At 38.1% G+C, this 12,913-nt stretch overlaps 1 protein-coding gene and 1 long non-coding RNA gene across 2 annotated transcripts in view; one reads left to right on the forward strand and one right to left on the reverse strand.

Annotated features, from left to right (window-relative positions):
* si:ch73-63e15.2 (protein strawberry notch homolog 2) overlaps positions 1–12,913 on the reverse strand; it is an 85,957-nt gene that overhangs the window by 49,579 nt on the left and 23,465 nt on the right. Inside the window, exons 2-3 of the mRNA XM_036586654.1 lie at positions 6,636–6,814; positions 4,910–4,989 (exon numbers count right to left, since the gene is read on the reverse strand). Coding sequence (XP_036442547.1) covers positions 4,910–4,989; positions 6,636–6,743 — 188 coding nt within the window. The 5' untranslated portion in view covers positions 6,744–6,814. The remainder of the gene's footprint in view (positions 1–4,909; positions 4,990–6,635; positions 6,815–12,913) is intronic.
* LOC118819046 overlaps positions 1–12,913 on the forward strand; it is a 32,503-nt gene that overhangs the window by 6,528 nt on the left and 13,062 nt on the right. The window lies entirely within an intron of this gene.

Here is a 12,913-nt window from a genome sequence, read left to right on the forward strand (position 1 = left end):
AATCCAATTAAACAAGACTAATAATCCTTTCTTTTTTCAATCAAACATGCATTTTTAAGAACTGACAATATCCATGATATGCTAAGAAAAGCGTCCTAAGACATACTGTTACGTAATTTATCTTGATAGCGATAAATAATGTCATACTGCCCAGCTCTAAGAAAAACTAAACTTAAAATATGAGGTGTGTAAAAACATTTTACATAGGCCACATTAATGGGTACCCCCCCACATATACGTTAATTCAGCAAATGAACAGTAATTATGTAATTGTTATATATACCTATATGTAATAATGATATATCTTGTGTGTATATCTTATATATTGTCCCTGCCACACAAGGAAACATTACTAACGTTTAATGGAAGTTAATGTAAAAAGACTTTATTCCAAGTAATTCTGGATCATTTCTATTGGTCCATTCATCATTAAATTTTCACACGTTGTTTAGGGCAGTAGGTTATACTATATATAACAGTAAGATTTCTATATACATGTGTGTATATACCTACATGTAATATATGCAATATGTGCGCGTATGTACCTACATGTATATATGCAATGTCATGTTTTGGAATTTTTGTTTCGGTCAGTGTCTGAGGAGCTACAGAGGGTTATTCCTTGGCACTCTGTCCACGCTGCTGAAGCCCGTACTGTAGATGTGAGTGGAAAACCCCCTCTCCTGATCCAACAGTGCCACTGCAGTCTTTGGCACACAGCAGCTGCATTCCACTGATACAATGTCAGCCGCTCTGCTCTGCGCTGTTATGCTTTGCTCTGCTTTGCGTGCCTCTGGAATAGCGAGTCTTTCCCGGAACGCTCTGCCCCTGGCCTGCGTAACCCCAGCCCCCTTCTGCTCCCTGAGCGAGCAGCACGTTCTTATCTCCGCCTTTATGACCATGACAGAGTGAGGAAAATAACCACTGCTTCCAGCTCGCTGACAAAAAACACCAGGCTGCTTCAACTGCACTTAAAATTGCAGTCAAGTATTTTGATAAGATAATATGTAGCCAAATAGCCTATTATAGCCTAAGAGCTACTGCTGGGTGGTGCTGTGGTATTGATAAAACTTAATATCACAATGTTTGATAGATATGTCATAGTGTCACGGTAGTTGATGGGGCTGAAGTTAGCATTAATGAAGCTAATAAACCTGTGCTTCCTGGTGCTGTGTACTAAAATAATGCCCTGCAAACCTGAACTATCTTGTTTCGATTGGCCTTTTTCTTTGCTTACAATCACACCAAAGGGTACCTTTATCGGTACTGTCAAGTAAAACAGACAGAAAACACATATACAAAAAGGAAACTTACTATTTTGCCCAGCACTACTAAGAGCTATTTGAGAATGGAAGTCTTCCTAGAGATAAGGCACAACAGCATGGACGAGTCCAGAAATATTACCTAGACATATTACACAAAGCAGACACTGGCTGCTCTGAATGGCTGAATAGACAAGGATGGTCCAGTTTTACCAGCCTTTATTTTTTATTTTAAAGCAAAAGTGTCTCTAAATTATTCTCTAATGCCCACAATACCCTCACACTTTTCTCAGTGCATGCTTTTCTGTACATTTTCCCCTCCATCATGCTCACATACAGTAAAAACTGATTAGATTCTGAACGGTGCATGTTGTTTTTCCACCAGAGCACGTGGGTAGACAGGATGTAGCATTGAGAGTGACGCTAGCATCAGCCACAAATCGTTATTCATCCTAAAACTGAGACTGCAATTTTGCTCGCCTGAACAAAGTAACCTTTACACACACATATCCAGTTCGCCCACTCGACGGTCTGCGCCAATTTACTTAAGCCGATCGCCTCTCTGACTTCCATAAATATTCACCAGTTTCCGCTGGCCGGTGCTGAGTGTAAACAGAGCACAAAACCAGAAGATTTATTCCTGTCCTCAATTCAGCTCTCCACACTGAGAGCTGATATGATTTATTTGTTTAATAACTAGGATCATCATCAGATGATGCTGGAATTTTCTAGGTGATTCAGTTTTCTTCAATGCCATACTGTACACAATTCATGCTCCTTTATGTACAACAGACATTCCAATAATGTGGGACCGTCATGATTAATAGACTAAACTTGATTATTCACTTTAAAAATATTTTAGCGTCTTAATGAATCGGCAAATTGAATTGGAAATTTGCATGATGATATTTTAAATTGTCCTGCTGCTCATACATACATACACACACCCATATATATTAATGTGTGCGTGTATATATATCACTGTTGTTGGAAGAAAACCTTGTATCTCCAAAATGATAACTTTATAGGAGAAGGAAAAAACCTACTTCACTTTTAATGTAAGTCAATGGAACCAGACTTTTTTCCAAGTCATTTTAGGTCAGTTCTTTTAGTCCATTCATCATAAAGTTTACAGACAATGTAAATGGTAACAAGTATTTTCAAATTATGTCAAAAACTGAAAAACGGAAAAAATGGACACGAGGTTTTCTTCTGATAACAGCGATATATATAAGTCTTTGTGATATATATTTAAGTCTTTTTAGAAGCCTTATTTATTTATTAATTTATGCATTTTTCACTAAAGTATTTCGGAGTTTTTGAAAGGCTATGTTTGGTTCAGCTGAGTCAATTATTATTATGCTAATTTAAAAACTGATTAATGACATTCGTCAATTAATCAGTAGATTACTTAACTGCTAATTAGACAGACTGCAGACTGCCTTACAATGATGATTATCAGGTTCTTGTTCAGAACTGCATTCTATAGGCTTCATACAAAGGGAATGGCATGTTTAAGACAGTCACTGAAGTGGCATGATGGAAACGTAAGAGAACGCGTTTGCTAGTAAAGTGAAAGGTGAGGGTGTGTCTATAAACATTTGTGACATTCTTCAGACATAAAAAACAATCCATAAATATATAAATATGCAATATAACTATTAACAACCTTACAGAGACGACATAAACTGCAGACTGTGGTCTGGATGCAGACCTAGAAAAGTATTTCAGTGGACTGAACTGAGCACTCGAAATACATTCTGCAGCAAAGCTGATTTACCGTATTGAATTTTTTTTACTATTTCAGCAACATAAAAACCATGAATCAATGTGGCGTCTGCTGCAGTCTTGTTTTACAGTTTATCTAATCACATGCAATTATGTACACAAGGAAGTGGAAGGCAGCTCAGAACACAGAGACTAATAGGCCAGATACCAGGTCAGAAAGAGAAAAATTTGACACAGCTTCATAAATCTCTCATTTTATTTACTATTTCTGCTCTGAGTAGTGAAACACCAACAAAGCTTGTTAAAAAAAAGGAAAGTGCTAGTCTAATCCCTGACAGTGCAAGAGCATAAAACGCTCTTTAAGAATAGCCGTTACCAGTTTATTTTATTTGAATTGACAAATATGTTTAAAGACCTATTAAAACTTTAATTTTTATTTTTTTTATTTAAATTTTTTAAAGTTTTTTGTAGGTTTACAAACTACAAGCAATTGTCATTCAATTTTAAAATGCTCAACAGATGATAAAAGTGCATTAAAAATAGAACAGTGCATCATGCTTTATTTTATTTTGTCAGTTGCTTGGACCAATCATTAATGGTTAAGACATTTAAAGGTAACCACTGGCACCATTCACATATGTTGGTTTGTTTATTTGGACCTTTGTAAGCAAGACATTTGGTGTAACCGGACACCAGTTTTAGGTCAACATACCTCTTTTGTTTGTCAAATGTTTAAGTATAATTGTAATTATTAGTAGGAAAATACTACTATTATTACTACTACTAATATTAATATAGGATAACATAAATACAGTAAGTCCTAAGTCCTTAAGTGGGTGCTCACAAATATCCCAATGCTAATATCCCAAAAGCTAACATGTTATAAACCAGGGTTTCTCAAACTAGAGTCAGTCAGGCTGTCGAAAAAAACGGTACACAGGCTTATTTTTCCTAATTTTTGATACTGACTTTTTCCATAAAATCCCACAGACCAGTAATTTCCCATCGTCATAATAAGCTAAAGCGATAAGTGGCTGCGCAAGTCATTTATTAGCTTACTGTGTTACATTTGGAGCTTCCACTTTTGCTGTGTGGAAAGACGCTCTCGTGCTCTAGTCCCTCATTCACACAGCAGACGACACGCCCCATTTTACCACAATATACATAAAGTTTACAGGAAACAAGCCTTAATTCACACATACGTTGAGGTACTGAGCCTATACACGTTTTAAAAATGTACCATTACGGCTAATAGAAAGTGTGGAAATGTGCTGCCATATTTGTTCTTTTGGCCCACACAGTGTGAGCCAGTGAGCCACACCAGTTTTTCTGTAAAAAATAAAACAGAAACGGGCATAAAAAACCTGATCTGTGCATCTTTTATCCCAATCAACACTAAAGGACTTGGGAAATGTGAAGCTTGCCTTTATTGTACATTCTCACACCATAGAAATTTTGCCTGAATTACTGTAATAATGCTTTGTGGTAGGCTCTCCACCAATTTCTGAATAACATGAAAGTGGGTTAGCTGCCCCTCCTCTTTAACTAAAGTTATGCATCTCAAAGTTCATTGGCCTCACTGAGTGAGAAGTTTTGGCCAACATACTCTTGTTTTTCACTGCAGTATCGCTTTCAGTCACTCGTTCCTTTGCACACGGTTGATTTTAAGAATGTTTCAGTTGCACTGCATTGGCGCACAGTGACAATGCCCTCAATTCATCCCTCTATGAAAGTCCAGCCTTCACCTCACAGTATTTTCCACTGTAACAATGTGGAAAACTTCCTGAATCACCAACCAGTGATGTGCATATTCCCCAGTAAATTCATTTGCAATCAGAGAGACTGTCCCAATACTTTCGTCAAAGAAATGGAGATACTGAAGCCAGCTCAGAGGTGACAAGACATTTGACAATACTTACTGGCTGCCAGACTGCACAGGCCAGAAAAGGTTGTAAGGTTGCTGTGAGAAACTCCAGGGTGTGAAGGAATACACTGAGCTCTGAAAGAGAATGCACACTTTTCAGAAGAAAGGAAGTGAGACTAAAGGCGAAAAAGAACATCATGCATGCAAATGCCATGTACAGAAAGGTCTCTTCCATTAAACGCTGAGCTGTATCACTGTGTGACACTTGAAAGCGTCAAACAGCAGCACACAATTTAGAACAATTAAACCTCCTACGACTAAAACGTTTCTTAACCTCCTTCTGCAGGCTCTCTAGTGGCTGGTGGAACAGAAACTGACTCAGATATTTTCATTTAGTATAATGAAATAAAATATTTTTTGCTGCTGTATTACCAGATCAATTAGAACACTGTGTTGAGCTGCCACTGAGCAATGAGGGACGAAAAGTAAGGGGTAAGAGCCCCCTGCTGTGAAAACAATTCACACCTCTCCACAAACACAATTGTGTCGAGATAAAACGGATAACTTTAGCTTTCGTGACACCAAAAATCATGTACAACTGCCATAACAAACACAGTACTGAAACTAAAATGCTTTTATATCGCTGTTGTCGGAACAAAACCTCGTATCTCCAAAACGGTAACTTTACAGGAGAAGGAAAAAACATACTTTACTTTAAATGTAAGTCAAAGGAACCAGACTTTCTTCCAAGTCGTTTTGGGACATTTCTTTTGGTCCAATCATTATGAAATTTACACACAATGTAAAGGGAAACAGGTATTTTTAAATCCTGTCAAAAACTAGAAAACGACAAAAATGGAGATATGAGGTTTTATTCCGACAGTGATAAGCATATTTTTCATCTATGTTCTGGTATGTGAATCACACACATTTCCATCGAAATGTTTCAGCATTACTGAAAAAAAATTGCTTACTGAAAAAACTGAGGGACTTTAAAAATAGACAGAAATTGACTTTTATGGCTACTGTAAAAAGAGATTCACAAAGCAATCTTCAAAAAACAATTCAAGCAAAGTAAACGAATGCATAACTCTAACTGATTTCCGTTTCCACTGCTGCTGCTGTAACGATGCATGTAAGTGTGAAAACATCACTTCACCAAAATAACTTTAATTATTTACCATTTGTCTTTCCCACAGAAGGAAAGAAGTCCTGCTAATGACAGCATGGTATTTGAGACGGGTTACGTGCACTTATCAGGAACTGTGTCTGCCATGTGTCAGAATGACTGTGACACCACAACAACGTCATATCATCACCCACATGCATCAGCAGCATTGTCTGTTCGTTCGGTTTTGGCTACGGCTTAATGGTCCTTGATTATAGTGATAGCATGTAAATGTTGCTGTCTCTCCGGTAAATGTGCTATAATTAAAAAAAACACAGCTGGAAATAATGAATGCAAATGGTACATACTGAAAGGAAACGCCTATTAAAATGATGAACTGTTTTCAGCAATGCGTGCTCTTTAGGCAAACCAAGTGTTAGATGGAGCAGGACCTCATACTCCTACACCAAAATCTATATTGTATTCAAATCATAGCACAGCAGAAGCCCAATCTTTTTGACGATGCAACAACTGATATGAAATGTGCTGCTTTTTCTGTTGTGCAATCATTGTGAGCTTCCTCTATGGCATATGGCCTATGTTGCAACATTTCCACAGAAATTGATTGGCGTGCTGTGTAACTACTCAGCACATGATTCACATGAAACCTTACCTCCATAGTGGAGGGGGCCAGGCCAAAAATTCCAGTATCCAGCTGTGGTCCCTCCGGATGCGGATAGTTCTGCCCATCCATGGCAGATGAAGCAGAGAGGAAAGGCATCAGGTCAGAGACAGGAACATGGTGGCTGAAGCCTGAGAGGCAGTAGATCAGTCTCTTGCACTTGCCATGTCCTGAAAACACAACCATGAAACACATGAGTTTTTCAGAGATTAAAACAAGCAGAAAAGTACCATGTTTTTTCAGGTAGATCCCCAACCACTGGGCTGTGGACCAGTCCATGGGTCATTTGGTTGGTAGCAGACCGCAGCAGTGAGCAGGGGAGAATTAGTAGCCTTACTGCTAAATTCCACTATTAAATTATTACTTTTAATAGTTGATATTATTATTCAAGTATTTTTACAAAATTCATTTTTTTTTTTAGATTTGTATTAATTCTTATCATTAACATGTTCAAAAACAAATTCTATATACTTGTAAATATACATCTCACATCCCTGTACTGGGGTTGTAAACAAAAGAAAAAATATCATAAACAAAAATACAAAAATTCCCAAGAAGAATACATATCATTCAAACTAAATTATGATGACAGGTATATAAAATATGCATTCACTGGGATGCTAATGCACCAAATCCACTGCGTATGGTATGCAGGGATCACTGCAAATAACTTTGCCATTTCGAGACAAAACAGTCCTTGACGGTAAAACATAAGTTAAAACATAGACTAATCAGGTACCCCTGCCAAGCCGACACCACAACCCCAACCCCCGCCAAACCCCCCAACCCATACCAGTCTGTCAAAACTGCTATGAGCTGTTGTTCGTTCTGTTCTGTTTAAAAAGGGATGGAAACTCTTGTTCGACTATGTATGGGCAATACAGGTAACGCAATACCTGAAAATATCATTTTCACGATACTCGATATGCATCACAATATTTCATTTTTCTGAGGTTTGTATACAAGTTTGGACAAACAAAATGCACCAATAAAACAACAGCACCAAAAAAGGACAAATCTTGCTATGAGTGACTAAACAAAAATAAACTATTTAAGAATGAACAAGAAGGAAAAAAATACAACAACCACTACTAATTACTAAAACAATGGACCAATATGTAGTTTATGCAATTACCATACACTGGTTGTTGCTGTTTACAGGCTTTCTATAAAAGGTCTCTAAATCTGTCCTTTTTAATATATATGCAGCTGTTCGGTCCTGATGATGCCCGTAACATCCTCAGAAAAGTGTATCATGGTGCAATGTGTCACGATAACTATTATATATCGTCACCCCTATTCTGGGATTCAGCTTCATTACATTTAGCTTCATAAACTGAGGTTGTGTACTTCACCACTAAAAGTACCAAGAAGTACCAACACTGTTTCTCAGATTTCAGAAAAGCTGAACATTCATCAAGCAAGTAGCAGCACATCACCGTGCAGAGAGATCGAGGAAGGCATCTGTCACCTCGCTGACTGAAACCTGTATTACACAGTCTTGGTGTACAGTAAATGAGAGTAGGTGGCGAGAGGGGGGAGGGGGTTGGGGGGTTGTGAAGGAAGTGACGACTTCTATAAATCTCCACAGTTACAGAGGCTCACTATTAATAAACACATACACACTGTGACAGCACAATATATCATTTGTTAATCAATATTGTGATACTGGGCTTTGTAATACTGATATTGCAGTATGCAAATGCACTTTCTAACCAATCATACTCCTTTTTACTGAGTGCGGTCAGCATCTTGATCAGTCTTAGTTATAGATGAGTGGTTTCTGTGGGTGCTGAATCAAGATATTCACATAAAACAATAAAAGCTTTCGGTATTTTTAGATTTTAGATCATTTTAGATTTTAAGTTTATATAGTTTAAACAGTGCATTTCTAACAGATATGATTGACAGTTCTCAGTTGTCACACTTCTTAAACAAACAACAGAAACTCAAACATTATATTGTGGCACTGGGGGCGGAGCTAACCAGAATGCTTTGCGGTCTCAGTTTCTGTTTATCAGCTCTTATTCTTCTTTCTTATTTTTCATTAGTTCTGGTCATGTGTGTGTTATAACATGTTTTTCTCATGCTGAAGATTAGGTTGGAGTTCATTTCAGATGTTTTGTAATGCTAATAATGATGGTGTTAAACAGGTGGTGACTTTTATTGGGTTCCAAAATAAAAGTCACTGTCTACAATCAAAGGTTTTACCCTATTATCCGCATACCCAAATCCTGGATTATGTATCCACAACAATTTGGAAATTCCTGACATCGCGATTTTTTTGCCAATACTGATGCAATGGCTATTCATGAACATCAGCTATCATTAGGCATTCGATATACTGGTCAGTGTAAGTGGCAGAAAGTCAATTAAAATTAGAAAAAAAGTAACTCTTGATGGAACGTTTTGCTGAACCATCTACTAGTCCAGCGAATATTCCAAATATTCCAAAAAGAAATATTTCAGGTAAGGGAATATCTGATTTTCCATCAATATGTAAATGCAGCACAAAAGTGTTATAGCAGCAGTCACAAGTTAGAACTTGTTTTTGTTAGACCTCTGATGTATATCAGGACAAGAGTTTTCTGTTTTTTTCATTTACATGTATTTGCCTCAAACAAACAGATGTACAAAAAAGCACCCAGTTCACATTCTTGCGACATAAACATATCATGGTGTGACATCTGTTGAAACGAAAACATATCAATGAACATACCGTTCATATGCACACACACGCACACACACACACACACACACATGCATACACATACAGTGAGAGAGGAAAAAGAACCAAACATGTTGTCTTGTGTGAAACCACAGAGAAAATGTAGGGTTAATTTCATAAGAAAGCTTCTTTGTGTAACCTGACCCAGGTTTATTCCGTCACAGTGACATGTGACTCTTACGCACACAGCCCTGCGGCTACGGAACAGAGACCGTGCGAGACGAGAGAGGCGAGGGCTGAAAACTCAAGCCTCAGTGGTGAACATGTACATTTTAAATGAATTTCGTGGAAGATGTGACTCCATTTTTATCATTAAACAATGCCAATAAATGTAACAGTTGAAGGAACTGAGAAAGGACCCTACAGGGGAAAACAGACAAACTGAACAATTCAGCTCATAATTTGTCACAAGCAGGAAATCAGGAATTTGGTTTTTCAACGTAACACCGAAAAGTCCAGATTCAGCACAGAAACAGGATGGGGGATTATTAATAGTAAACGTATAAGGGTTGCAATATGTTTATATGTATGTTAGGAGCGTGAAAATATTCAATTTAAAGATTCAGCTGATTTTTGAATGGTAAAACTGATCAAAACGGATTATAATACCATCTCAATGAAGTATGCGCTTATTTAAATCCAAGTACATAAGTTTGAACACGACTTTTCACACAAACACACATTTTCGCTTATTCTCCTGGGCCGTGGGGGCTGCTCAAGCCTATCCCAGCGGTCATTGGATGGAGGGCAGGAAACACCCTGGACAGGTTGCCAGTCCATGACAGGGCAGACAGATATACACATTCACACACACTCACACCTAGGGTAAATTTAGCATCTCCCATTGGCCTGACTGCATGTCTTTGGACTGTGGGAGGAAACCCACACAGACACAGGGAGAACATGCAAACTAGGGAAGCGAACCCAGCCTTCTCGCTTTTTCAAAGTTATTTCAATTATTTTTGACACACATCTGTACTTCGCACATGTCTGTAACTCAGCTTCCATCATGATTTATCAATTCTCTTTTTTTTTTCAGTAAAACACTGTATCCACTTCAAGCAAGTATATATACTTTTTATCTAATTATATTTCTTAACTTTTTTGTTTATTAGTCCATGTCAAAATGTGCTCAAATTTATGTGGTATGGAAGCTACTCTAAAATTACATTTTTTTGTTTTATTGCCTTCCACTACAGTGAAACTAGTTCCTCTAGTTCCCATGTGTCAAACATAAGGCCCACAGGCCAAGACAGGCCCATGGCACAATCCTATTCGGCCCGCAAAATTATTTTAATTTTCTAATAATATTAGCTTGTTTCACCATTAGCTGCACTACAATCCCCAGCATGCACTGCATCATAATGCGTGCTCTGACCCCCTTTCCCCAACAATACGGGCCGGCAGTTACACAAAAAGAAAAGATGGTTTTAAAACCTTCCTCCTGGGGACATTAAAGAGGTTTAACAGTTATCTGTAGCTAATGTAGCACATTGTTTTATATAAAACTATTTGTTTTTATTTAAACACACAGCTGGCCACAAATTTGTTGAGTTTTTTTTTAATATGGCCCTGTTGAGTTTGACATTCCTGCTCTAGTTACATCTATGTATTCAGTGAACTTAAAAAATCAAAATAATACCAAAATGAGCAAATCATGGAGAAATCTGACATTTCATGATGCACTAAAAGGTTTCTTTAACCCTTTAAACGCCTAAGTTCAATTTTACTTTAATAACCTAAGAATAGCGCCACCAGTTTGCATTAAAGTCCCTGTAGTTACTGAGTAATAAGCCTTAGTATGTGACAAGTCTGGGATTTTACGGGTCTGAGGTCAGAGATTTACACCAGTAATGTATAAAACTACTGACTAATTCTTGCTCTTTTAGTCGCTGAGAAAGGGAAGGTTGGAACTCTATATTTGCAACACTGGTGCAGCTTGGAGTTAAGCGCCTTACTCAATAGCTTCCTGGGAGTGGTCAGTGAAAGGACCTTGTTTTAACTGCCCTCTAGCATCAGTCAACATCCTGGTGCACACCATGTTGCTGAATCAGCTTTCTCTTTTGCCCTCCTTACAAGCCTGAGCACAAAACCGCATAGCCTCCTCGTGCTGGTAATGGGGCTTTATCAGATGCTCCCTGCATTTGATTTCTGCTCCTTCCATCCGACAGTTGCCAGAGGCTGCAGCAGTTAAAGCATCGCAACAACCAGGTGCCCCTCTTTCCCAGGCCCATCTTACAGGACAATCAATAGGTTACTAATCATTACTGGCCTTCGGAATGACCTCTTCCTGTAAAGGCCCGTTACCCTTACTGGAAAACCAACTAAGTAAATACAGTCAAACCCAGCAGCACAGTCACTCCTGAGAAGGATTAAGCAAACAGCTATACAAAACAAGCTGGTATGTCCAAACATTATGGGAAATAAAAATGCATTCACATAAAGCTTCCTATTTAAAAAGGTGTTACATTTACTAGCACCATCTGCAGCAGCAATAAGGACCCCATTTACACCTGGTCACCTCATGCGTCTTGAGTATCAGGATTATATCTAGATAAAGCCAAGCAACATAAAATGCAAGTCTAAACGCAACCAAGACGCATTTAAAACAGATACAAATCTGATCACTCAAACCACTTCAGGAGGTCGTTGGAGCCACGTTATAGCAGTGCAAACACATCCGTCTCTCCAAGACACATTCGACGACCAAAACCTCTTGCAGTACAACCGACACTCCTTCTTCTGCAGTACCTCACTGGAAGATGTCTACAAAGGAGATAGCCATGGAGGACACACTGCAGACACACTGCAGACGAAGAGGCCGAACACATAAACAACCGTTAATTGGTTGCAGCATAATAAGCAGATTTGCATACTCCATCCCACAAAGCAGATTTCAGTCCGACTAACTGCAGATGCATTTGACTGCCAAGGGTAAATGCATGTGGCTAAAATCTCACAAGGATACAGTCCAGATCCCAGTCACAAGAAGTGAGCAGGTGTAAATGTGGTCAAGATGTCCACCCATTATAACATTCTGACGAATGATTACAGGATTGCATTAAGCATATTTTATACAAATGCATGATGCACTTTGACCACTGGAAGTAGGGCTGAAAGATCAATTGTTTTATCGAAATCGCAATCTAAGGGAGTGCAATTTTCCAATCACAAGAGCTGCAATTTTTAAAAAATTATAGCCTACATCATCAAAAATGCTGTCCTACGTTTTAAGAGGGAAAATTTAACCAAACAACATAGAATTTGAGAACTGTCTACATAAGGCAGACCAATCAGAGGGAACCAAACCTCCATGTTTTGTGACATCACAACTACAATTTACTGGCACTTTAAGGAGTCAAGCCTCAAGCTAGTAAAGGTCAATATTCTGGTCTTGTCAAAAAAAAAAGGCCTCAACCTCAATTTGTAGAATATAATTGCAATTTAAATCACAGTTGTAATATTAGTAAGAAAAATCACAATTGTAGGATTGCACACCATGTAGGATTACAAACATCACATTTTTTATCCTCTTATCCTC

This window comes from Colossoma macropomum, unplaced genomic scaffold, assembly GCF_904425465.1.
Source record: "Colossoma macropomum unplaced genomic scaffold, Colossoma_macropomum, whole genome shotgun sequence".
In the NCBI taxonomy this organism is placed as follows: domain Eukaryota; kingdom Metazoa; phylum Chordata; class Actinopteri; order Characiformes; family Serrasalmidae; genus Colossoma; species Colossoma macropomum.